This window comes from Lepus europaeus, chromosome 4 (assembly GCF_033115175.1).
Source record: "Lepus europaeus isolate LE1 chromosome 4, mLepTim1.pri, whole genome shotgun sequence".
Taxonomy (NCBI): Eukaryota; Metazoa; Chordata; class Mammalia; order Lagomorpha; family Leporidae; genus Lepus; species Lepus europaeus.
The window spans coordinates 109758116-109782525 of record NC_084830.1 but is presented as its reverse complement, the minus strand read 5'-3'; the positions used below and the strand labels follow the sequence as shown (position 1 = coordinate 109782525).

The following is a 24410-nucleotide window of genomic DNA, read 5'->3' as shown; positions in this document are numbered from 1 at the left end:
ATATTAAATAATATGTTTTTGTTTAAACAGAAACACAAATAAGCAAAGCTATGATCTGTTGACAAAAATGTTATGACCAAAGTTTCTCAGGAACCTAATCCTGTATTTCCCATAAGAGCTGTGATTCAGGATTCATGAATTAGTGTTCAAAGCCATTTTATAGAACATTAAGTACCATGAATAGAGAGAATCATCTGGATAATGTGGCATATTACTTAGAAAATGCAGCTGGTTGCTTCCTTTTACAGAAATTTCTCCTAAAGTCCACATGGAATGCTGCGTCTCACAAACAGTCCATGGTATGGGGGACTAAGGGCAAGCAGTTTGCTGTCTTCTCTCTGTGTCCCATTTCTTATTGGTTGAGGTCTGCTCATAGGTGTTTAACTTTTCCACACTTCTTAGTTGTGCTTCCTGATCTATTAGAGGAGTTTCTAGGGAAGTTGGAGATTCTATTGGTCCTGCTGAGTTGAAACTACAAGCTAGAACTATGAAGGACCTTTCCTCTCTCCTGGATGAGCGTTTATAACTGCAGGAACTCTGTGAATCTTTTAAAGATTTATTTTATTTATTTGGAAGGCAGAGTTACAGGAAGAGGAGAGACAGAGAGAGAGGAAGAGAGATCTTCCATCTATTGGCTCAATCCCCAAATGGCTGCAACAGCCAGGGCTGGGCCAGGAGCTTCTTCTGGATCTTCCACATAGGTACAGGGACTTGGGCCATCTTCTGCTGCTTTCCCAGGCACGTTATCTGGGAGCTGTATCAGAAGTGGAGCAGCCGAGGCCAGTGCTGTGGTATATCAGGTAAAGATGCTGCCTGCAGTGCCAGCATCCCTTATGGGTGCTGGTTAAAGGCCCGGTTGCTCCACTTTCAATCCAGCTCTCTATCGCCTGGGAAAGCAGTGGAAGATGGCCCAAGTCCTTGGGCCCCTACATGCATGTGGGTCACCTGGAAGAAGCTCCTGGCTCCTGGCTTTGGATCTGCCCAGCTCCGGCTGTTGCGAACATTTGGGAAATGAACCAGTGGATGGAAGACCTCTCTCTCTCTCTCTCTCTCTCTCTCTCTCTCTCTCTGCCTCTGCCTCTCTAATTCTGCCTTTCAAGTAAATAAATAATTTTTTTTTTTAATGGAGCAGCTGGGACTTGAACCGGTGCCCATATGGGATGCCAGTGTTACCAGCTGTGCTGTAGCTTTAACCTGCTGAGCCACAGAGCCGGCCCTCTGTGTGAATCTTTACTAGGGCTGCAAGGCAAGTGGCTTAGGTGAGGGATTGGGTAAGAAATTGTGGTGGGCTTGATGGTATGCAACAGGCCCAAGCAAATTTAAGGTGGAACATGTTTTAGGACTTGTAATAATATTTATTTCAAATTATAGGCTATTGCTTTCTTACAAAGAAGTTCCGAGGAATTGGAAGTATAATACTATTGCCTTCTATGATATGATGCCTGTCCAATTCCTAGAGTAATACTACCAACTTAGAAGATCACAAAACTCCTGTGAAAAGTTTATATGCTATTTAGGCATGAAAAGTTAAATATTCTTAAAAGCTCCAACACTGCAATAATTTATAATTATAATTAAAACATGTTATTTTAACTTAAATATTCTATTTTTGTTTAAAAAGATTTAGTCAGAGTTACACAGAGAGAGAATGAGAGGCAGAGAGAAAGAGGTCTTCCATCTGCTGGTTCACTCCTCAATTGGCTGCAACGGCCGGAGCTGCGCTGATCCAAAGCCAAGAGCCAGGAGCTTCCTCCAGGTCTCCATGCAGGTGCAGGGGCCCAAGGACCTGGGCCATCTTCTACTGCTTTCTCAGGCCATAGCAGAGAGCTGGAATGGAAGTGGAGCAGCGGGTCCTGAACCAGTGCCCATATGGGATGCCGGCACTGCTGGTGGCAGCTTTACCCACTACGCCACAGTGCCGGGCCCCATATGCTACTTTTAATTTAGCAAATAAATATTTTCTATCCAGGCCACACAATGCTAATTAAATAAGGATAATATTATAAGAATGCTTCATTCATCATGAGTAGAGTATAAATCTCGTAAGAAATTCCACAGGGATTTTTTCCTTATTTACTACGTGTCCTCTCAGTCTTTTGGAGCTAGCGGAGTGCCTGCTTCTTTCAGGCTTGTCCTACTCTGCTGTGCAGCCAGCTCTCTGTCTGTGTTGCTGTTACCTGATCTTTCCTCAGTCATCCCTCATCATTCGCTGAAGACTGATAACTAGCTCAGACTTTTGCTCTCTCTCCCAAATGCAGCATCATATAGATAATTTCAGCTTTTTTCTTATTAAATGTTACAACTTCCTCTACTCATTAGCCTCCAGTGGCTTGCTGTCACACTTGAGACAAATCCAATGGCCCTAAACGTCCTATGCCTCTTCTGACCCTAGTTCCTACCCTTCTGATTCAACCCGTCTACACTGACCTCCTTGCTTTTCTTTGAGTATTACTGTTATCTCTGGATCCTGAAGATTATCCTTAACATTCCTTTTTTTCTCTCCAAAATCTATATGCTCAAGTCCTTTAGTTCTACCTTCTAGTTTTCCCAGTTAGCACACCTATTTCTGTCCCCACTGCCAGTTTAACTCTTGTCATCTTTTACCTATTTCTTCTTTGCAGCCAGAGTAATCTTTCTGAAATAGAGATCTGACTGTGTCAGTGCTTTGCTTAAACTATGAAATGACTTTCCATGGATTTTCAATGGATTACAATCAGCTTGATTAAGTGATTATGTTCTGGGCTTATCAGGCTCTTTAGTCTATCTCATTAGCCTTGTACTCCTGCTACTGACTGCTTTATAGCAGAATTGAACATTTTTCAGCTCTTAAATGAGACATTTTTTCTTCCTTCTTTAGTGGGCTACACATGTTTCCCCCTTTGTCTTGGTATTTCTCTCTTTGCCTGTTCCAGTCTGGAATAGGAGGAGTGCTTGCTAGTTTTCTTACAGCATTTATTAACCACTTGTCATTTTATTCTGATTTATTATTTTATCTGTTCCTGGAAAGATTATAGATTTATGGAGGAATGGGAATATATACAGGATACTTCTGAAAGTTCATGGAAAATGGAATTAAAAGATATGTCTGTTTTAGTGTAAAAAATGTTGAAATTCATGCAGATGAGGAGTCTTCCAAACACACATGAAAAACGTGTTAGGAAAAAGTTGCATAGATTTCAAAGTGTTTTGCACCAAATTTATCTTTTAATTTCACTTTTCCACAAACTTTTTGGAGCACCCTCACATGTCTTACTCACTGTTGTACTCTAAACACCTAATTAACACTTGGCGTATATAGTGTCCCTCAAATATTTATGGTCTGAATGAATACTTGTTAAATTGAATATTCAGAGGAATCCAGAATACTCAAGAAAATTCATTCAGTTTTATTTGAAATAGTGTGCTTATAGTTAAATTATCAAATGATTTATCTTTTTATTCCTTCCAATGCTTTTTACTAAAAGTAATTTATGATAATGGAAAAATATTTATAGGACAGTGAATTGAAACTGGAAGTGACTGTTACACACACACACACACACAAACACACACAATACGAGGCCTTGGTCTGATGCTTATTAGAGGAGGCATCCTATCTTTGAAGGACACTGTGGTGGAGACTTCTGGTTGTTCCCTCTCTCTCTTCTTCCCTTCTTTGGTAGTGGTAAAATACCTGATTTTTTTGCTGAGCAAATGGCCATCCTGAGTAAAGACTAGATTTACTAAAGTGTCTTGGTTTTAGGTACGGTTAAGTGGTCATGTTCTAGGCAATTGGATGTGCATGAATTTGATGGATACAACATATATACTTAATGGGTGGAGGTGAAAAAGCCATGTTACTAGATTACAAAATGACTGTAGAGGAAAGTATAAGAAGGTGGAAAGAACCAAGCCCCTAATACACCTTAGAGCACCAGTTAGCCCTGAAGCACTGCCTTGTATTTTTGCTTGATAGAGAAATAAACATCTATATTGTTTAAGCCATTGTTAACTTTTGGATTTCAGGCATTTGCAGCTGAACCTGTCCAACTACCAAAACTTCTTTGACAAATGGATCATGTATCCTGCTGGGAGCTCTTTCCTACTCTCCTGCTGGGTATATTATTGCCTGTTAGGCAAATGCACATCACCAGCTTACTATGGATTGTAAAGGCCTACAAACAGTATTTTGGTTTCACATCTTCCTTGGCTTTGGAATTGTATACTATATAAAGGAAATGAAAGTATACAACCGAGGGCAGGTGTTTAGTGCAATGGTTAGTAACACATCACCTGGTACACCCGTATCCCTTGTTGGAGTGCCTGAGTTCCAGTCCCAGCCCCACTGCCAGTTCCAGATTTCTGCTACTGCACATACTGGGAGGCAGCAGATAATGGCCCAAATACTGTGTCCCTATCACTCATGCAGGAGACCTCAAGTGAGTGTCAAGCTGTTGGCTTTGGCCTGGCCCAGTCCTGGCTGCTGTGGACATTAGGGAGCATGAAGCAACAGATGGAAAGTTTCTACCTTTCTCTGCATTTCAAATTTAAAATTTTTTTTCTTTATATAAGAGAAAGTACATAAAATCAACAAAAAACTGGAATGGAAAAAGAGAGGTTCTACTCAATTTAAAAGCAACAAATGCCTTAAATAGTCACTTGTCAGCTCACTTTCATCCAGCGATGAAGTTTGATGTATGTATCTGTTTATTTAACTCAAAACCCTTCCAATAAACTGCTTTCTCAACCATATATGTTTCAAAAGTCAGCTTTGTCCTCCCTCTCAAAATTAGAGGATAAACACATATTCTTAGGGGAAACAATCCTCAAAACCTGGTTATAGGAATCTAATTCTTTCTCTTTTTTTTAGGATTTATTTATTTGAAAGAGAGACAGAGAAGGGGTACGGGGGAGAAAGATCCTCCATTCGCTTGGTTCAATTCTCCAAAAGGCCATAATGATCAGGTTGAAGCCAGGAGCCTGGTAGTCCATTGGGTCTCCTGTGGTAGCAGGGTCCTAGTACTTGGGCCTTCTTGCATTGCTTTCCCAGGGAGCAGCATTAACTGGGAGCTGGATTGGAAGTGGAACAGCTGGAACTTGAACCAGGACTCTGATAGGGGATGCTGGCATTGCAAGTGTCAGTTTAACCTACTGAGCCACATCCTAGACCCCAGGAACCAATTCTTTAGCAAGTCTTCCTTCATAAATTTTAGTAGTATAGAGGATATTTGGTAAGTGAAGGGTATGCTTAATACATAGCTTAATTTGTAAATGTAAGAAATAATCACGGGGGCCGGCGCCGTGGCTCACTTGGTTAATCCTCTGCCTGCGGCGCCAGCATCCCATATGGGCACCGGGTTCTAGTCCCGGTTGCTCCTCTTCCAGTCCAGCTCTCTGCTGTAGCCCGGGAGGGCAGCGGAGGATGGCCCAAGTGCTTGGGCCCTGCACCCGCATGGGAGACCAGGAAGAAGCCCCTGGCTTCTGGCTTCGGATCTGCACAGCGCACCGGCCGTAGCGGCCATTTAGGGAGTGAACCAGCGGAAGGAAGACCTTTCTCTCTGTCTCTCTCTCTCACTGCCTATAACTCTACCTGTCAAAAAAAATAATAATCACAATAAAAATGATTGTCAAAATATATTTTGTTAGCACTTTCACTATGTATGTCAAGTTTTGTAAAAAGTTCACATGCTGTGATCTAGACATTTTTTCTAGAAATCTTGGGGGGTAGAGTAAGGGACATTGTTTAAGTTTCACTTAGAAATATGAATTTATATTCCAAGTGGAATGATTGATTTTGGCGCAGCCATCTGGTTCTCCCATGTGAATGCAGGGTTCAAGTACTTGGACCATCTTCAGCAGCTTAACCTACTAAGCCATACAAATTGGTCAGCTCCTTGCCCCTTTTTTTCTTTTTTAAAAGATTTATTTATTTGAAAGACAGAGTTACAGAGAAGTCCTCTGTCCTCTGGTTCATTCCCCAAATGGCCACAATGACCAGGGCTGGACCAGACCAAAGCCAGAAGCTTCATCTGAGTCTCCCACTTGAGTGGCAGGAGCCCAAACATTTGGACCATCTGCTGCTGCGTTTCCCAGGCACGTTAGCAGGAAACTGGATAGGCAGTGGAGCAGCCAGGATACAAAATAGCACCCACATGGGATGCCAGTGTCATAGGTGGTAGCTTAACCTGCTGTACCAACGTTGTGCCCAGGACACCCACATTCTGTTTCAGGGTGCCTGGGTTTTAGTATTGACTCTGGCTCATTATTTCGACTTTCTGCTCATGCCACACACTGGGAACTGGCTGGTAATGGAACAAATGATTGGGTCCTTGTTCACCCGAGAGGGATTGAGTTCCTAGGCATGTAGGGAGTAAACCAGCAGATGAGAACTCTTTGTGGCTATCTCTCTCTTTGTGCTCCTCAATTTAAAAAAAAAAAATATATATATATATATATGTGTGTGTGTGTGTGTGTATGCCAAAGATATAGATATAGATATAGATATAGATATAGATATACACTAAAGATAAATATCTTTAAATCTATAAAATTGATTAAGTTTTCTGCATAAGAAAAACAACAGGGGTGAGTGTTGTGGTACAGTGGGTTAAGCTGCCACCTGCAGTGCCGGCATAACATATGGGCATGGGTTCAAGTCCTGGATGCACCACTTTCTATCCAACTCCCTGCTGATGTGCCTGGGAAAGCAGCAGAAGATTGCCCAAGTGCTTGGGTCCCTGCTACCCATGTGGGAGACCTGGATGAAGTTCCTGGCTTCTGATTCTGGCTTGGCCCAGCCTCTGCCATTTAGGCCATTTGGGGAGTCAACCAGAGGATGGAAGATCTCTCTCTCCATCTCCCCTATCCCCCATAACTCTGCCTTTAAATAAATAACTAAATCTTTTTAAAAAATTTCTCCAAAAAATAAAAAAAGAAAAACAACAAAAAGTTTTGGATGGCATTTAAAAACACCATAATCAATGTCCAGAAATAAATGAATAACAAAAATGTCTATAGTTCAGTTACAAAGAGGCCAATTCTCTAATATGTAAAGAAATTAAAGAAGTCAATAATAAAAAAGTGAATCTGATATAAAAAATCAGCAAAGTTGATGAACAAGTAGGGCACAGAAAAGAACATGTATGAAGCTTCAAAACATGGAAAAACTAACATGCATAAGAGAAGAACAAAGTTAAACAGAGATGTCAGGTCTGTTTTCAGATATCTAGAAATTCTAAATTTTTAAATCATTCAGAATTATTCTCCCAGTGCACATATAATAATTGTCAAATGACTGATGGTAGGAATATAGATTATTTCACTTTCTATGGTGGACAATTTGTAATAGCTTTCAAAATTGTACAAATTTATACTGTTTGAGCTAGTAATTTGACTTTTAGAGGTGTGTATTATAAATGTACATGTGTGAAATGGAGATGATGTATTTGAGATTGCTGATTGAAGCATTTTTGTAACAGTAAAAAATTATAAATAACCTTAGTATCCATCAATGGGAACTGTTTGAAAGTATTATAGTATATTCATACAATGGAATGTTTAGCCCTTGCAAAAGAATAAAGAAGCTCTATATGTCTGACATGGAAAGATTTCTAAAATATATTGCTAAATGGAAAAAGCTAGGCTTGGAGACATATTTTGGTGTACTCCATGTGTTCAAAAGGGTTGGGAGGAGATTACGAGTCATGTTTGTGTCCAGACACAGAAGTCTCTAGAAGGACATAAACTATTAAACAGTGAGTGTGAATATCTATTTGTGCACACATGAAAGGAACTAGGTCAGGGCCAAGCATAACTATTGTTTTGCAAATTAGAAAAGGGAGCTACTTCTTCAACAACTTAATGTTTCTTTAAAAGTTGTACTAATAATAGTGCAAGATACTTGGCAGCCATTCACCTGAAAATTTTAGTAAAAATTGGTAATGTTGAAGGATTTCTGTCTTAAAAATTCTAGACTAAGCTTTGCATTATATTGAAGTAAGCCTTTTAGGTAGGAGATTTAACTTAATTTGCAGCTCATTTCTGATTTTCTAATAGTTTCTAATAAATAGAGAATATATTATTTTTCTGATAACTAATAATAGTTTACTAATTCATTATAGTTTTAGAAATATTTCATTTTGTTAAGATCATCTTTTTCACTAAAGGAAGATTTTTTATTATTCATTAAGAGAATAATATAATTTGATGAATGTATCATTTTTTCTTAGAAGATTTATTTATTTATTTGAAAGGCAGACTTACATAGAGAGACCAAGAGATAGAGATAGAGGCAAAGACTGAGAGAGATCTTCCATCTTCTGGTTCACTCTCCAAATGGTTTCAACGCCCCAGGGCTGGGCCAAGCCAAGGCCTGGAGCCTGAATTCCGTACAGGTCTCCCATGTGGGTAGCAGGACCCAAGCACTTGGACCATCTACTGCTGGCTTTCTAGGTGCATTAGAGGGAGCTAGATCGGAACTGGGACAGCTGATCCACCTTATAAAGGATGCTAACATCACAGGCAGTGACTTTAACCTGCTGAGCCATAATGCCAGCCCCAAGTGTACTTCTAGATTTTTTAAAAATGTATTTTGACGGTTGCCCCTCTTCCAGGCCAGCTCTCTGCTGTGGCCAGGGAGTGCAGTGGAGGATGGCCCAAGTGCTTGGGCCCTGCACCCCATGGGAGACCAGGATAAGCACCTGGCTCCTGCCATCGGAACAGTGCGGTGCGCCGGCTGCAGCGCGCCTACCGCGGCGACCATTGGAGGGTGAACCAACGGCAAAAAGGAAGACCTTTCTCTCTGTCTCCCTCTACTGTCCACTCTGCCTGTCCAAAAAAAAAAAAATGTATTTTGAATTATATGATCCTAAAAGTTTTAATTATTTAGAAATGTAAGATTAGGTGACAGATTAAAATACAGAAGGTGATGTTATGGTAGAGTGGGTTAAGCCGCCTCTTGTGACACCAGCATCCCATGTCGGAATATTGGTTCAAGTCCTGGCTGCTCTGCTTCTGATCCAGCACCCTGCTAATGTGTTTGGAAAGGCATTGGAAGATAACCGAAATACGTGGACCCCTGCCATTCATATGGAACACCTAGGTGGAGCTCCTGGCTCCTGGTATCAGCCTGGCCTACACCTGGCTGTTGTAGCCATTTGAGGAGTGACCCAGCAAATGGAAGATACATATCTGTCTCTGTCTCTCCCGCCCCCCTCACTTTCTGTCACTCTGCTTTTCAAATAAATAAATCTTAAAAAAGAGTAAAATACAAAACTATGCATTCCCTAACATTCTTCTTTGTTTATATATACTATATTTTTACTTTTATGTATTCTATGTATATTATATATGTGGATGAATCATCCATATATATAAAATTTTAGTACAGTAATATTTTATATACTTAAACAGGTTTGTATAAGAATATGTATGTATGTCTTAGGAAAGAAAACCTAGAAGAAATTAAACTAAATTGTAATATTTCAAATGAATGAGAAAATATTTTCTTCATGCTTTTGTTATTTCCCTAGTTGTTACAGTGTTTCATAAATTTTTCAATTTTTTTCACTAAGAATTTGCACTGAAGCATTTTTTTTCTTTATGAAAAGAGTTTTTCAGCTTATCTCTTTAATGGATACTGGATTGCCTCAGTGTTCTAATGAGAAAATAGAGCTTGCAGTTCTGTGGTTCCTGGATCAGTTTCGTAAAACATATGTTGGTGATCAACTTCAAAGAACCTCAAAGGTAGGTTTTTATAACTATAGATTTTGAAAAATGTTATTGAAGATGAAGAAATATAACAGTCTTAAGCTGAATGATACATTTAGGAAATTTCTACTAAGAAATCTAATTTATCATTTGAAATCAGTTGATGAGTTGGTACTGAAATGGAGAGTTTGTTTTATACCTATATTTATCGATTTTTTGAAGATTGATTAGCAGAATAGTGAATATTTTTACATTGGTAGTCATTAAATACTTACAATTATTTTAGTTAATGAATTTTGCCTTACTGGTTTCTATTTCAAGACTAATAGCATAAGATTTGCTATAATAGTAGTTCTGAGGTTTTTTTGGACACGTAAGTGGTTTCCAGTATATTCCACTCATTCCTTCACATTTTTATATGCTACATAATGAGAATTAGGAGAGTTAGATGTGTCCTTGAGAGGCTTAATGTAGGGAATATTTTAGTATGATCATTGAAAGTTTAACATCAATGAGTTCAGATGAATTGATCTTGAGGCATAATATGGGATTGAGGGCATTTATATGAACCCTAAGTAGATACTTAGTGGCATAGTGGTACCAGCCTGCAAGACTGGTATTACTGTTCCCATCTTACTAATGCAACAACAGATTCTCTGAGATAGTGAGTGTACCATACAGTCAGTCTATGTCCATGAATTCCACAGCTGTGGATTCAGTTGACTGTGTGAAATGAAAAATGTTCAGAACAAACAAGGTACCCATACTGAACACATAAGACGTTTTCTCTTTGATATTTCCCAAATAGTGTAGTCATTTACATTGTATTAGGTAAATTACAGATGATCTAGAGGTAGTTTAAAGCATATGAGAGGATATGCTTATCTTTTATGCAAATATTATTCCACTTTATATAAAAAATTGACCATCTTTGGATTTTGATATTTAAAGAGAGTCCTGAAACCAAGCCACTGCAGATATAAAGGGACAACCACCGCTATGACACAGAGACCTTGAGACATTTTTTCTCGTTCTGGAATTGTAATACCACAAAACCTTCTCGGTTAGGAGTCCTGAGGATATTCTTTCTCATTTGGATTTATAGTTTGTTTTAGTAATGTTGGAGGATTTATTTGAGAGTTCTAAAACAAATTTTTTATGCTCGATTTAGCTTTTTTATTCTAGAAAATTTAGCTTAATTTTCAGTTCACATATGATTTTCTGGCAATGATAATTGTACAATACTATGGAAAAATATTTGATTTTAAGATTATCCTTTAGTTTATTTCAAGTATAGTTTTTATAACTTTTTAGGAAAAACAGTATAGCTGGATGCTTCCTTTTTTGATTATATTGTAATAATTTATTTGTTTTTTAGTATTAATAGCAATAAAATTTTTGTAGACTTTAGCTGCCATTGAATGAGACAAGCAGTAACTAGAAATAAATTTTTTGGATGATCACTAAGACAAAATAGAATCAGACAAAAATTACATGGTATAAATTTTATGCAGGGAGCCTCCTTTTAAATGTCATATATGCTTCTTAAGGTGGAATATATATCAAATTATGGCAAGTTCTCTTTTTTTAAAGATTTATTTTATTTATTTGAACGAGTTACAGAAAAAGAGAGAGAGGTCTTCCATCCATTGGTTCACTCCCTAGATGGTTGCATCGGCCGGAGCTGAGCTGATCCAAAGCCAGGAGCCAGGAGCCTCTTCCAGCTCTCCCATGTGGGCCATCCTCCGTAGCTTTCTCAGGCACATTAGCAGGGAGCTGGATTGGAAGTGGAAGAGCCAGAGCTTGAACCAGCACCTATATGGGGTGCTGGCATAGCAGGTGGGGCTTTAATCTGCTGTGCAACAGCACTGGCCCCAGATTCTTTTTTAAATATACCCAGAGAGTTCATTATTTTGCCTTTGTAAAGGTGTATAATCCTGAAATATTACTTATCCTGTATGCTTTTGGCCTGGGTTTTAGAACAGTATAATGTACAATAGAAAATCCTCCTCATTATTGCTTTCAAGTACTTGCACAGAAATATGTAAAATGAGACTAGTTATTTTGGACAGTGGAATTTGAGTTTTTTTCAAATTTTTTGTTTTAATAAGTTAGGTGTGAAAAAGTTACAGATTAGTTTATATTTTTGAAAAAGATTACATATTAAGAAAATCAACACCAGTTATCAGACTGGTGTTGATACTTCTGCAGTAATTTTAAGAAATTTGGATGCATGAATCTTATTATCAAATGGAGCTTAGTTCTAAGATGACTTTATTTCAAAGTCATTACTATCATATAATCCTAAAGTGAAGCTAAAGCATCCTGTTTTTCAGTTTTTCTGATTACTTTGCTTATCTGTCTTAAATAGAACACGTTTTGATGTCCATTAAGGACATTAAGAACTGTTTACATTTTATTTATCCCTTTTTGTTTTCTTAGAGGAATTTTCACTGTTTTTTATTTATTTATTTTTTATTTATTTGAAAGGCAGAGTTAGGAGGAGAGATAGAGATCTTCCATCTATTCCATAGAATAGACAGAGATATTCCATCACTCCCTAAGTGGCCACAATGGCTGGGGCTGCGCAGACCAAAGCCAGGAGTCAAGAGCTTCCTTTGGGTGTCCCGTGTTGGTGCGGGTACCCAAGCACTTGGGCCATCCTCACTGCTTTCCCAGGTGCACCAATAGGAAGCTGTACTGGAAATGGAACAGTTGGGTCTCTAACTGGCACCCTTATGGGATGCCAACATCGCAGATGGAGCTTAACCTGCTGTGCCACAATGCCGGCCCCTATTTATCCCTTTATAGCAGGTCAGCAGATTGGTATTACTGTTCCCATTTTACTAATGAAAGACTAGACTCTCTTAAGACATTTAGTATGTCTGTATACAGTTAGCCCTCCATTTATGGGTTCCACATCTGTGGGTTTCACCAACTGTGGATGGAAAATATTTGAAAAAGACTATTGTGCCTATAACTGAACATGTGCAGAATTGTTTTTCTTGTCATTCTCCAAGCAATACAGTATAACAGGTCCTTAGCATTTATATCTTTTTAGGTGTTATAAATCTGTAGATGATTTAAACTGCACAGGAGGATGTGTATAGGTTATATGCAAATAAATACTTCACAATTTTGTATGCGTTACTTGAGCATCCACAGATGTTGGTTTCTGTGACAATCCTGGAACCAGTTCCTCATGGATACTGAGGGACAACTGTATTCTGTTTTTCTGGCAACCAACTAAGGAAGACTAGGTAGACAATGTTTCTTGGGGGTTTCTTGGGATGCCTGCAGCGCTGGCATCCCAAATGGGCACTGTTTTGAGTCTGGCTGCTCCACTTCTGATCCAGCTCTCTGCTATGGCCTGAGAAAGCAGTGGAGGATGGCCCAAGTCCTTCTCTTGCACCCGCGTGGGAGACCCGGAGGAAACTCTTGGCTCCTGGCTTCAGATTGGTGCAGATCCAGCCATTGTGGCCGTCTAGGGAGTGAACCAGCAGATAAAGACCTCTCTCTCTGCCTCTCCTTCTCTCTCTGTGTAACTCTGACTTTCAAGTAAATAAATAAATCTTTAAAAAAAAAAAAAAAGAAAACGTTTCTTGATGGGTATATTGTCCAAATCCAAATTTTGGCAAAAAAGCTTACTAGGTAATAGAAATTAGATAACAGTAAAAATTAGTATGCCTTTATTTCTTGCTAGGAATTGTGCTTAGCACCTTTAAGCATTATCTCATTTAGTTGCATCTATTGGTACTTACAAGGTTCTGCCTAATTTCTCTTCAGCGTACATTGCCAGCTTCAATCTTTAGTACCCTACAAAATGCTAAACTTGCACCACTTACAGTATGTGTTCTAAACTTGTCTCAGTCTGTGTCCTCTTTCAATTCTAAATATTAGAACAAAATGTTCCCTCTTCTTGGGACACTATTTCTTAAAAATCCAGCCTTTTCTTATCTGCCTTATTCTGTTAACTGTCTTTTTCACTTCTCATCTTTTTGGATGTCCTTCCTAACTTTCAAGTTCTAGGAGCATTCTTTTTATCTGTATTTTGTAACATCTGTATAACCCTTCTTTTAGTATTTATTACACTGCATTGTAAGTATTTGTTAGCAAAGCATGGTTAGATTGTAGTTTTGATAATGACTGTTTCTGCCTTGTTGTTATCCCCAGTGGCCTGGCATGTTGCTTGTATGTTGTTGATATGTGTATTTAGTAGAATTCTGTAGGATTTGGGCCTAGATCTTTTGTATAATACTTTCAGATAATAAAGGTTATGTTCTTGAGTTGGGAGATGATACTGACTTGAATGAAATTATTCAATAGCTTTAAATAAACTATAGTATTTTTAAAAAGATTTATTTATTTATTTGAAAGGCAAGAGTTACAGACAGGCAGAGGCAGAGGCAGAGAGAGAGAGAGAGGTCTTCCAGCTGATGGTTCGCTCCCCAAATGGCTGCAATAGGCCAGAGCTGTGCCGATCCAAAGGCAGGAGCCAGGAACTTCTTCGGGTCTCCCATGTGGGTGCAGGGGCCCAAGGATTTGGGCCATCTTCTACTGCTTTCCCAGGCCATAGCAGAGAGCTGGATTGGAAGAGCAGCCGGGACTCAAACCGGTGCCCATATGGGATGCTGACACTTCAGGCCAGGGCGTTAACCCACTGTACCACAGCGCTGGCCCCATAAACTGTAGTATTAATCACCTTGAAATTTTTATAAAAGCCTGTATGTGCTTTTACAAAGTGAAACCACCAGAGTCCTAAGTGATGTGTGTGATAGAATTATGTTCTATAAATGAGAAAGGAAAGCTGTAAATAGTAGCTTTAAGTATTTGTGGAATGATTAGTCTGTGCCTGTTGCAGTTGATTTCTCAACAATGTTGCAGTGGATTCGTTTCTGAGAGGAGGAGCGTGGTAGGGGCAAGAGGCGCAGAGTCACCACACAGACCCCAGGAGTCAGGTGAAAGCTGGCTTGAGGTGAGCAGCCCGCAGACTCGTTTATTTCAGTTAGTACAACAGCTTATATAGCCAAGACCAGCCAATCCAGTCAAGGGGCGGTCTGTGCCCCAACCAATCACAGCCTGTTGCCAGGCGGTTTCCAAAGCCATCCAATCACAGCCTGTACCCAGGCAGGCTCCGTTTGCCATGTGAGTTTCAAAGCCATCCAATCACAGCCTGTTGCCAGGCAGGCTCCGTTGCTAGGTGGGATTCAAAGCCATTCCTGAGTAACTGAAACGAATCCACTGCAGCATTGTTGAGAAATCAACTGCAACATGTGCCAAATACTTAGTTCAGAACATGGCAAAAATTATCCAAGCTCATTCTCACAAAACACTATGAAAATGTTTAATTAACACCCTCCCTTTTGTAGATATAGAAACCGAGCCTAGTGTGCTGAAGTGTTTGAATCTGGATTTAAATTGAGAACAACTGACTCCCTAGCCTGTATTGCTAACACTTGCTGTATTGCCTATTACTGGATCTTTCTCCCATGATATTGAATATTGGATGGTCTCTTCAAACTCAGCAAGTTCTGAAAAGAAAACTTACCATCTTTTTTTTTTTTTTTTTTGACAGACAGAGTTAGACAGAGAGAGAGAGAGAGACAGAGAGAAAGGTCTTCCTTCTGTTGGTTCACCCCCCAAATGGCCGCCACGGCCGGCGCGCTGCGGCCAGTGCACTGTGCTGATCCAAAGCCAGGAACCAGGTGCTTCTCTTGGTCTCCCATGCGGGTGCAGGACCCAAGCACTTGGGCCATCCTCCACTGCCCTCCCGGGCCACAGCAGAGAGCTGGCCTGGAAGGAGAACAACCGGGACAGAATCCGGCGCCCCAACCTAGACTAGAACCCGGTGTGCTGGCACCGCATGCAGAGGATTAGCCTAGTGAGCCGCGGCGCCGGCCAAAACTTACCGTCTTCTAAAACCTTCTCCTCTTATTTTCCTATTTTAAGGAAGAATGACATTGAACCCCGATGCCCTTTATATTTCTTTTATCTCATCTGTCACCTAATGCTGCTAATGTTATTTTCTCCCCATCTCTTAGCCCCTTCCTTTCATCCTAGTTGTCACTGCTTGTCTTTTCTTAAGTCTTCTGTACTTTTTTTTTTTTAATTTATTTGACATAGTTGTAGACAGTGAGAGAGAGAGACAGAGAGAAAGGTCTTCCTTCTGTTGGTTCACTCCCCAAATGGCTGCCACGGCCGGCGCTGCGCTGATCTGAAGCCAGGAGCCAGGTTCCTCCTGGTCTCCCATGCGGGTGCAGGGCCCAAGCACTTGGGCCATCCTCCACTGCCCTCCTGGGCCACAGCAGAGAGCTGGACTAGAACCCGGTGCCCATATGGGATGCCAGCGCTGCAGGTGGAATATTAACCAAGTGCGCCCTGGCGCTGGCCCCTCTTAAGTCTTCTAATTGCCCTCTTTGTTTCCATATTCCTTCTTCTTACTCTGGTCCATTTTCCTTACTGTCACCAAAATGATCTTTTCTTCATTAGAAAATAAGACTAATGTAATGAACACTCAAATACCCTCATCCAGCTTTGTGAAGTCTTAATGTTTTGCTATATTTACAAGCTCTATTTTTTAATTGAACAATAATGATCTCCTTGTTGCTCTGATACCATTTGTCTTCTTTCCTAAAGGTAAATGGTACCCTAAATAAGTGGTATTCTTACCTTTGGTTTTGTTCTTATTCCACCTTTCTATGTATTTAAAAACAAAAGATATTACTGTTAACTTTATATAGTAGTAGTATGCAGTTTAGATCCTTAGAAACTTCCTTTTTATTAATTAATGCTGTTCTTTGAGATTTTATCCATGATGATACATATAGTTCTAATTATTGAATGGTATTACAATGTATTACTATGTCATCATATCCTCAGATTTTCTAATGATACATGTTAGGTTGTTTCCAGTTTTTCAGTTTTACAACTAATACTGCAAAAAACATTCTTGCATCTTTTTCCTCATGCATTTTCCCCCTCCTTCCCTCCTTACCCCATCTTTCCTTTTAGATACTTAAAATTTTATTTAAAAGAAGAACCCAAGAATGATACATCTTTTGCGTGCTCTTAGACATAATTCTGAGACATAAGAATATCCTCTGCTTAATACCCTAAAAGGAAATGATTCTTTGTGAAAAAGTTTTACTAGTAAGCCTTATAATACAACTCTTTGGGGATCGAGGTCCTTCCTGGGAAGTTAGTGCACAGTGATTCCTGTTTTTATTTAACAATTAACACTCTTATGTATGATGACAGTGATCACCCAAGGCTCTTAACATGAGCTGCCAAGGCTATGGAAGCCTTTTGGATCTACAACTTGGCAAGGCCATAGCAAAGTGGAAGTTCTCTCCTCCCTTCAGAGAAAAGTACATCCGTCTTTGTTGGCCGATTCTTTCCACTGGGGTCTCACGCACAGAGATCTTTCATATAGAACATTTTTTTTTGCCACAGTGTCCTGGCTTTCCATGCCTGAAATGTTCCCCTGGGCTTTTTAGCCAGACCAGAATGCCTAAGGGGTTGATTCTGAGGTCAGATGCTTTTTAAGGCGATTGTCATTCTATGAGTCTGCTATATGGACTGCTTCCCATGTTGGAGCATTCACTCCTTTTTGGTTCTGTTATTATTACCAAACACTTATTCCTATTTATATGATCACTTTAACACTTGATCCTATCTCTATGATCATTTTAACACTTATTTCTATCCATATAATCCCTTTAACACTTGAAATGCTATTCCTACCTCTTAGCTTAAGAGGATTTGGGATCCCATGGCAGGTTTTTAAACTCTACCCTTAGAAGTAAGTCTGTAGGAATGTGTACAGAACTATACTGCTTTACAGTTACAGATTTCATATATTTCACAATTACAAATATAGGATCATGATAATTCTTCCCACTGTGCCCGCCCTCCTACCCATACTCCCACCCCTCCTTCTTCTTCCCTTTCTTTGTCTCACTTTTATTTTTTACTAAGATCTATTTTTAATTAACTTTATACACATGTGGTTAACTCTATGCTAAGTAAGGAATTCTAGGATTAGTATGAAAGAATAATACATAAGTAAAATAAGATAAAGGAAAAGAAAAGAAAAGGCAGCAAAAGAACAAATAACAAACCAAAACAAAAACTTTTTCTCAATAGTCAAGAGAAGGACTGTTCAAAGTCATTGCTTCTTAAAATATCTATTTCACTTCTACAGGTTTCCTTTTAAGTGTTCTATTAGTTATCACATGACTGGAAGAACATACAGAATTTGTCCTTTTGGGACTGGCTTGTTTCATGGGACTGGCTTATTTCATGAAGTATGATGTTTTCTAGTTTCCTCTATTTTGTTGCAAATGACTGGATTTCGTATTTTTTGTTTGTTTTTACTGCTGTGTAGTATTTCACAAAGTACATATCCCTTAATTTCTTTATCCAGTCTTCACTTGGTGGGCAACTTGGGTTGATTCCATCCATGTCTTTGCTATCGTCAATTGCACTGTGATAAACATGTAGGTACAGATAACTCTTTGACATACTGATTTCATTTATTTTGGGTAAATTCCCAGGAATGGGATGGCTGGATCATATGGTAGGTCTATCTTTAGATTTCTGAGATACCTCCATACTGTTTATCACAGTGGCTGTACCAGTTTACATTCCCACGAACAGTGGATTAGGGTACCATTTTCCGCACATCCTCACCAGCATTTGTTTTTTGTTCATTTCTGTATGAAAGCCATTCTAAAGGAGGTGAGGTGAAACCTCATTGTAGTTTTGATTTTCATTTCTCTGATGGCTAGTAATCCTGAGCATTTTTGCATATGTCTATTGGCTATTTGGATTTCCTCTTTTGAAAAATATCTGTTTAAGTCCTTTGATGGCATGAGATTTTAAAAATACTAAGTTATTTATTGTATGTGGAGTATTTGTGTGTGTGTGTGTGTTGTGTGTGACGGGGAGAGAGAGAGAGAAAGCATGTGTGAGCATGTTTACTCCTAAATGCTCACAACAGCCAAGCCTAGGTTGGGGAAGCTTGTGAACTCTATACAGGTCTCCCAGCTGGATGACAGTATCCCAATTATCTGAGCCATCACTGCTGTTTCCCAGGGTCTGCACTAGCAGGAAGCTGGAGTCAGAGCCAGAGCTAGAAATTGAACCTAGGTATTCCAATGAGGGATGTAGGTGTCCTAATTAATGTCATCATGACTTGTCTAAATGCCCACCCCAGCATGGTTTTGTATATAGAAAAATTTAAGGATCTACTAAGAAACTGTTAGAATTAATGAACAACCTCAGTAAATTTGCAGTAAGTTTTTATTGATATAAAATCAACATAAAATTAACTTAATTCCTGTGCATTTGCAACAAGCAACCCAAAGATAAAATGAACCAGCATCTCAAATGTAATAAATACTGGGAATGAATTTAATAGGAGAAATGGAAAACTTATAATTTGAAAACCATAAAACATTGTTGGAACAAATTAAAGAGGATCTAATAACTGGAAAGCTGTCCCATGGTTATGTTTGAAGATAGCAATATTATTAAAGTAGCAATACTCTCCACATTGATTTTCATATTCAACACAGTCTTATGTATTTTTATTACAGAAATTGACAAGCTTATTCTGAAATTCATATGAAATCAAAAGGATCCAGGATAGCCAAAACAATATTTTTTTTTGCCAAAACAATATTAAAAGAGAACAAAGTTGGAGGATTCACACCTCAAAATTTCAAAACTTACTACATAGTAGCAGTAATCAAGACATTGTGATATTATCATAAGATTAGATGTATAGAAAAATGAAATAGAATTGAGATTCCAGGTGTAAATCCTCACATACCTATCTCATACCTTATGCTAAAAAGAAGTCAAAATGAGTAAGATGTAAATATGAAAAAAAAAACAACTCTTAAAACATAGGAGTGAATCTTTATGACTGTGATTGGCTGATTAGAATCAGTGCCAAAAGCACAAGCACCCAAAGGAAAAAATATATATATTTGACTTCATCAAAATGAAAAACTTTTGTATTTCAAAGGACATCATCAAGAAAGTGAAAACAGCCCACACAAAATAGAAGATATTTACAAATCATATATCTGCTAAGGGATTTGCATTTAGAAAATATGAAGAACTCTTGCAATTAACAATTTAAAAATGTAAATAAAAAATGGTCAAGGGATTTGAATGGACATTTCTTCAAAGAATATATATATAGATGGCCAATAATCACATAGAAAGATGTTCATTATAAGATCTTCCACTGCTTTTCCAGGCCATAGCAGAGAGCTAGATTGAAGTGGAGCAGCCCAAACTCATACTGGTGCCCATATAGGATGCTGGCATTGTATGCAGCAGCTTCACCCACTATGCCACAGCGCTGGCCCCTAGATAAAGCTTTGTACAGGTGTTCATGGCAACATTGTTTCTAATAGCCAAAAGTATAAAAATTCTGAATGTCATCTGATGTATGGACAGTTGTAATTTGGTATATCTCAAAATAGAATGTTATTTAGCCACAAAAAGTATTGAAGTACTGACACATGCTACATCATGGATCATCACAGGAAATACTACATTAAGTTAGAAAGCTAGTCACAAAAAACCCAAATATTATATGATTCCATTTATACTAATGTGAAATGTCCAGTTTATAGAAACAGAAAGTAGATTGTTGAGTGCCTCAGTCTGGAGTTATTGGAGACTGGCAGTCACAACTGAAAGGTTTCCCTTTATAGTATTGAAATATTCTAAAATTGATTGTGGTGATAATTGAACATGTCTGTGAATATACTAAAAATGTTGAATTGTACACTTAAATGTGTGAATTATATAGTAGGTTAATTAACAAATCTATACAAAGGAGAGAAAAGAAAAAACTCACTTTTAAAACAGGCAAAAAATTTAAACAAGTACCTTGAAAGAAGGTAACCCTAATAGCCAGTATGTGTATAAAAAGATGCTCAATATCATTAGTAATTTTCAGAGAAGTACCATTTAAAACCCAAGTGAAATACAATCATACGTCCAGCAAAATAGATAAACATTGAAAAGATTGATAAAATAAAGCCTTGGTGATGTATGGGAGTACGAATTTTGGAAAACTATCTGGTTATATGAACTAAAGGTTAACATTAGCCCACCATAAAGAGTCATCAGTTCTCTCAGATACACCAAGAACAAAAGAATTTATGTGTCTGCCAAATACCAAAGAAAGTTCATTGCAGCTCCATTTATAATTCCTAAAATTGGAAACAATCCAAGTATCTGTCAACATTCAAATGGATAAATAAATCAACATAAAAAGTCATACAATGTAATACTACACAGCAGTTAAAAATGAAAAAAAAAAACTGCACACAAAAATTTGGATGAATTTATGATGATGAGTTTATAAATAATCAATTTAGCTTTAATGATGAAAAGTCAGACATAAAAGTGTGCATGTTTATGATTCCATTACCAATTTCACTAACAGTGAAAACTAATTTATGATGATAGAAGTCCAAATGGTGGTAACCTTTCAATAAGAATATATTGACTGAGGAAGTAAATAAAGGACCCTTCTCAGGAGCTTGAAATATCTTGATGGGGCTTACATGAGTGTATATATATGTAAAGATTCACTGGACTCATAGTTATGAATTAGTCACTTTATATTATACTTCAATTTTTTAAAAAGAAGATCATTCATAGAAGCCTAATGTGGAAAACAGAGAAAATTGGTCTATCAGCAAAAGCATGGATAAAGTATGGTGTAGTCATATGATTAAATTCTATATAACAATGACAGTGAATGATCTAAAACTGCAATTTTTTTTTCCAAAGAATCCTTTTATTTAAGAAGTACAAATTTCATAAGTACAACTTTAGGAATATAGTGGTTCTTCCCCCATACCTGCCCTCCCACCTCTACTCCCATCCCACCTCTTCCTCTCCCATCCTATTCTTCATTATGATTTGTTTTTAATTAACTTAATATACAGAAGAACAACTCTATACTAAGTAAAGATTTCAAAAATTTGCACACACACACAGTATAAAGAACTGTTTGAGAACAAGTTTTACACTTAATTCTTATAGTACAACTCATTAAGGACAGAAGTCCTGCATGGAGAGTAAGTACACAATGACTCCTGTTGTTATTTTAACAATGAACACTCTTATGTATGACATCAGTGATAACCTGAAGCTCTTGACATGAGCTTCCAAGGCTATGGATGCCTTTTGAGTCCTCAAACTCCGTTAGTATTTAGACAGGGCTATCAGCAAAGTGGAAGTTCTCTCCTCTTCAGAGAAAAGTACATCCTTCTTTGATGGCCCTTTTTTCCCCCTGGGGTCTCACTCACAGAGATCCTTCATGTAGGATTTTTTTTTTCCTTTTTTTTTCTTTCTTTTTTTTGCCACAGCGTCTTGGCTTTCCATGCCTGAAATGCTATATTGGGTTTTTCAGCCAGACCAGAATGCCTTAAGGGCTGATTCTGAGGACAGTGCTGTTTGTCATTCTATGAGTCTGCTGTGTAGTTCCTTCTCTCCTTTTTAATTCCATCTGTTGTTATTGTCAGACACTTGATCTTATTTATATGATCCCTTTAACACTTAATCCTTTCCATATGATCAATTAAACACTTAATATGATCACTTTAGCACTTAAGATGGCATTATTGCTACCCAGCTTAATGGGATTTAGAATCCCATGGCAAGTTTTTAGCATTACCTTTAGAAGTAAGTCCTTAGGAATTTATGCAGGACTATACAGCTCTTCCCTGTCTTATTCTCACTCTGATTTTTTACTGGGATCTATTTTCAATTGACTTTATACACATATGATTAATTCTATGGTAAATAAAGAGTTCAACCAATGGTATTAAGAAGGGAAAAAAAAATCTCTTCCTTGACAGTTAAAACAAGGGCAGATCAAGTCATTGCTTCTCATAGTGTCAATTTCGCTTCTACAGGTTTACTTCTAGGTGCTCTGTTAGTTATCACAGATCAGTCCCTTTGGGACTGGCTTATTTCACTAAGCATGATATTTTCCCAATTTATCTATTTTGTTGCAAATGACCAGATTTCTGTTTTTTTTTAACTACTGTGTAGTATTCCATACAGTACTTATCCCATAATTTCTTTATCCAGTCTTTAGTCAATGGGCATTTAGGTTGATTCCATGTCTTAGCTATTTTGAATTGAGCTGCAATAAACATAGGGGTGCAGATAACTCTTTTATTTGCTGATTTCATTTCCCTTGGGTAAATTCCCAGGAGTGGGATTCCCAGGAGTGGGTCATATTGTAGAACTATATTCAGATTTCTGTGGTAACTCCAAACTGTCTTCCATAGTGGTTTTACCAGTTTGCATTCCCACCAAGAGTAGATTAATTGGGGAGTTGAGACCATTTGCATTCAGGGTGACTATTGTAAAGTACCGACTTTGCCCTTCCATGATTCTGTAAGAAGTCTTGTTTTTGTATTTTGGATTTCCTCTTTACTTTTGCTGGGTCATTTTCTGTCTTCATCTTCTTTCATAGTGATTGATGTTCCTGTTTCTGTGTGTACCACATTATTGAGCATCTTTTGTAGGACTGGGCTAGTAGTTAAAATTCTTTCAATATCTGTATGTTGTTGAAGATCCTTATTTCTCCTTCATTCATAAATAAGAGGTTTGCAGTGTACAGTATTCTGAGTTGACAGTTTTTTTCTCTTAGGACTTGGAGTATATCCCACCATTCTCTTCTTGTCTGCAGAGTTTCTGTTGAAAAGTCTACAGTGAGTCTAATTGGATTTCCTCTGAATGTGATTTGCCCTTTCTCTCGTGCACATTTTAAGATCTTTTCTAATGTTTTACTGTGGAGAGTTTGACTACAATGTGTCATGGTGAAGATCTTTTCTGGTTGTGTCTTTTGGGAGTTCAGTGTACTTCCTGTATGTGATGTCTCTTTCTTTCTCCAAATTCAAGAAGTTTTCTGTTGTTATTTCATTAAGAAGGCCTTCTAATTCTTCTTTCCATGCCTTCCGGAATTCCTAGGATCTGGTTGGGTTTTTTTTTGATAGAATCTTGTAGATCTCCAACTGTGTTTTTCAGTTTTCTAATTTCTTCTTCTTTTATTTGGTCTGACTGCAATATTTCCAGAAATTTATCTTCTAGTTCTGATATTCTTTCTTCTATCTCACCTATTCTGTTGTTAAGGCTTTCTACTGCATTTTTATTTGATCTATTGAATTCTTAATTTTTAGTATTTCATTCTGACTTCTCTTTTATATCTCATTTCTTGGGAGCACTTTTCATTTAGATTGTGAATTTGCTTCTGATTGCTTCTAAGTTATCTGAGGATTAGTTTTCTGAATTCCATTTCTGGCATATTCTTGATCTCTTCACCTTTACCTTCTATTATTGAAGGGCTGTAGTGTTCCTTTGAGGGGCTCATCGTGTCTTGTTATTCTTATTGTTATTCTTATTTAGGGTTTCTCTTTTGTTTTTTGGCTTTTGTGTATTTTTTTTTCATCTGGTTGCTTTTTTTTTTTTTTTTTTTTTTTTTTTTTTTTTTTTTTTTTTGACAGGCAGAGTGGATAGTGAGAGAGAGAGAGACAGAGAGAAAGGTCTTCCTTTTTGCCATTGGTTCACCCTCCAATGGCCGCTGCGGCCGGCGCATCGCACTGATCCGAAGCCAGGAGCCAGGTGCTTCTCCTGGTCTCTCATGCGAGTGCAGGGCCCAAGGACTTGGGCCATCC

General features: G+C 38.1%; 1 protein-coding gene across 5 annotated transcripts in view; it reads left to right on the top strand.

Annotated features, from left to right (window-relative positions):
- Positions 1 to 24410, top strand: part of RANBP17 (RAN binding protein 17) — a 364714-nt gene that overhangs the window by 79157 nt on the left and 261147 nt on the right. For all 5 annotated transcript variants that reach the window (XM_062188701.1, XM_062188698.1, XM_062188700.1 and 2 more), the window contains one exon: positions 9588 to 9723. In XM_062188701.1, the coding sequence (XP_062044685.1) occupies positions 9588 to 9723 (136 nt within the window). The remainder of the gene's footprint in view (positions 1 to 9587; positions 9724 to 24410) is intronic.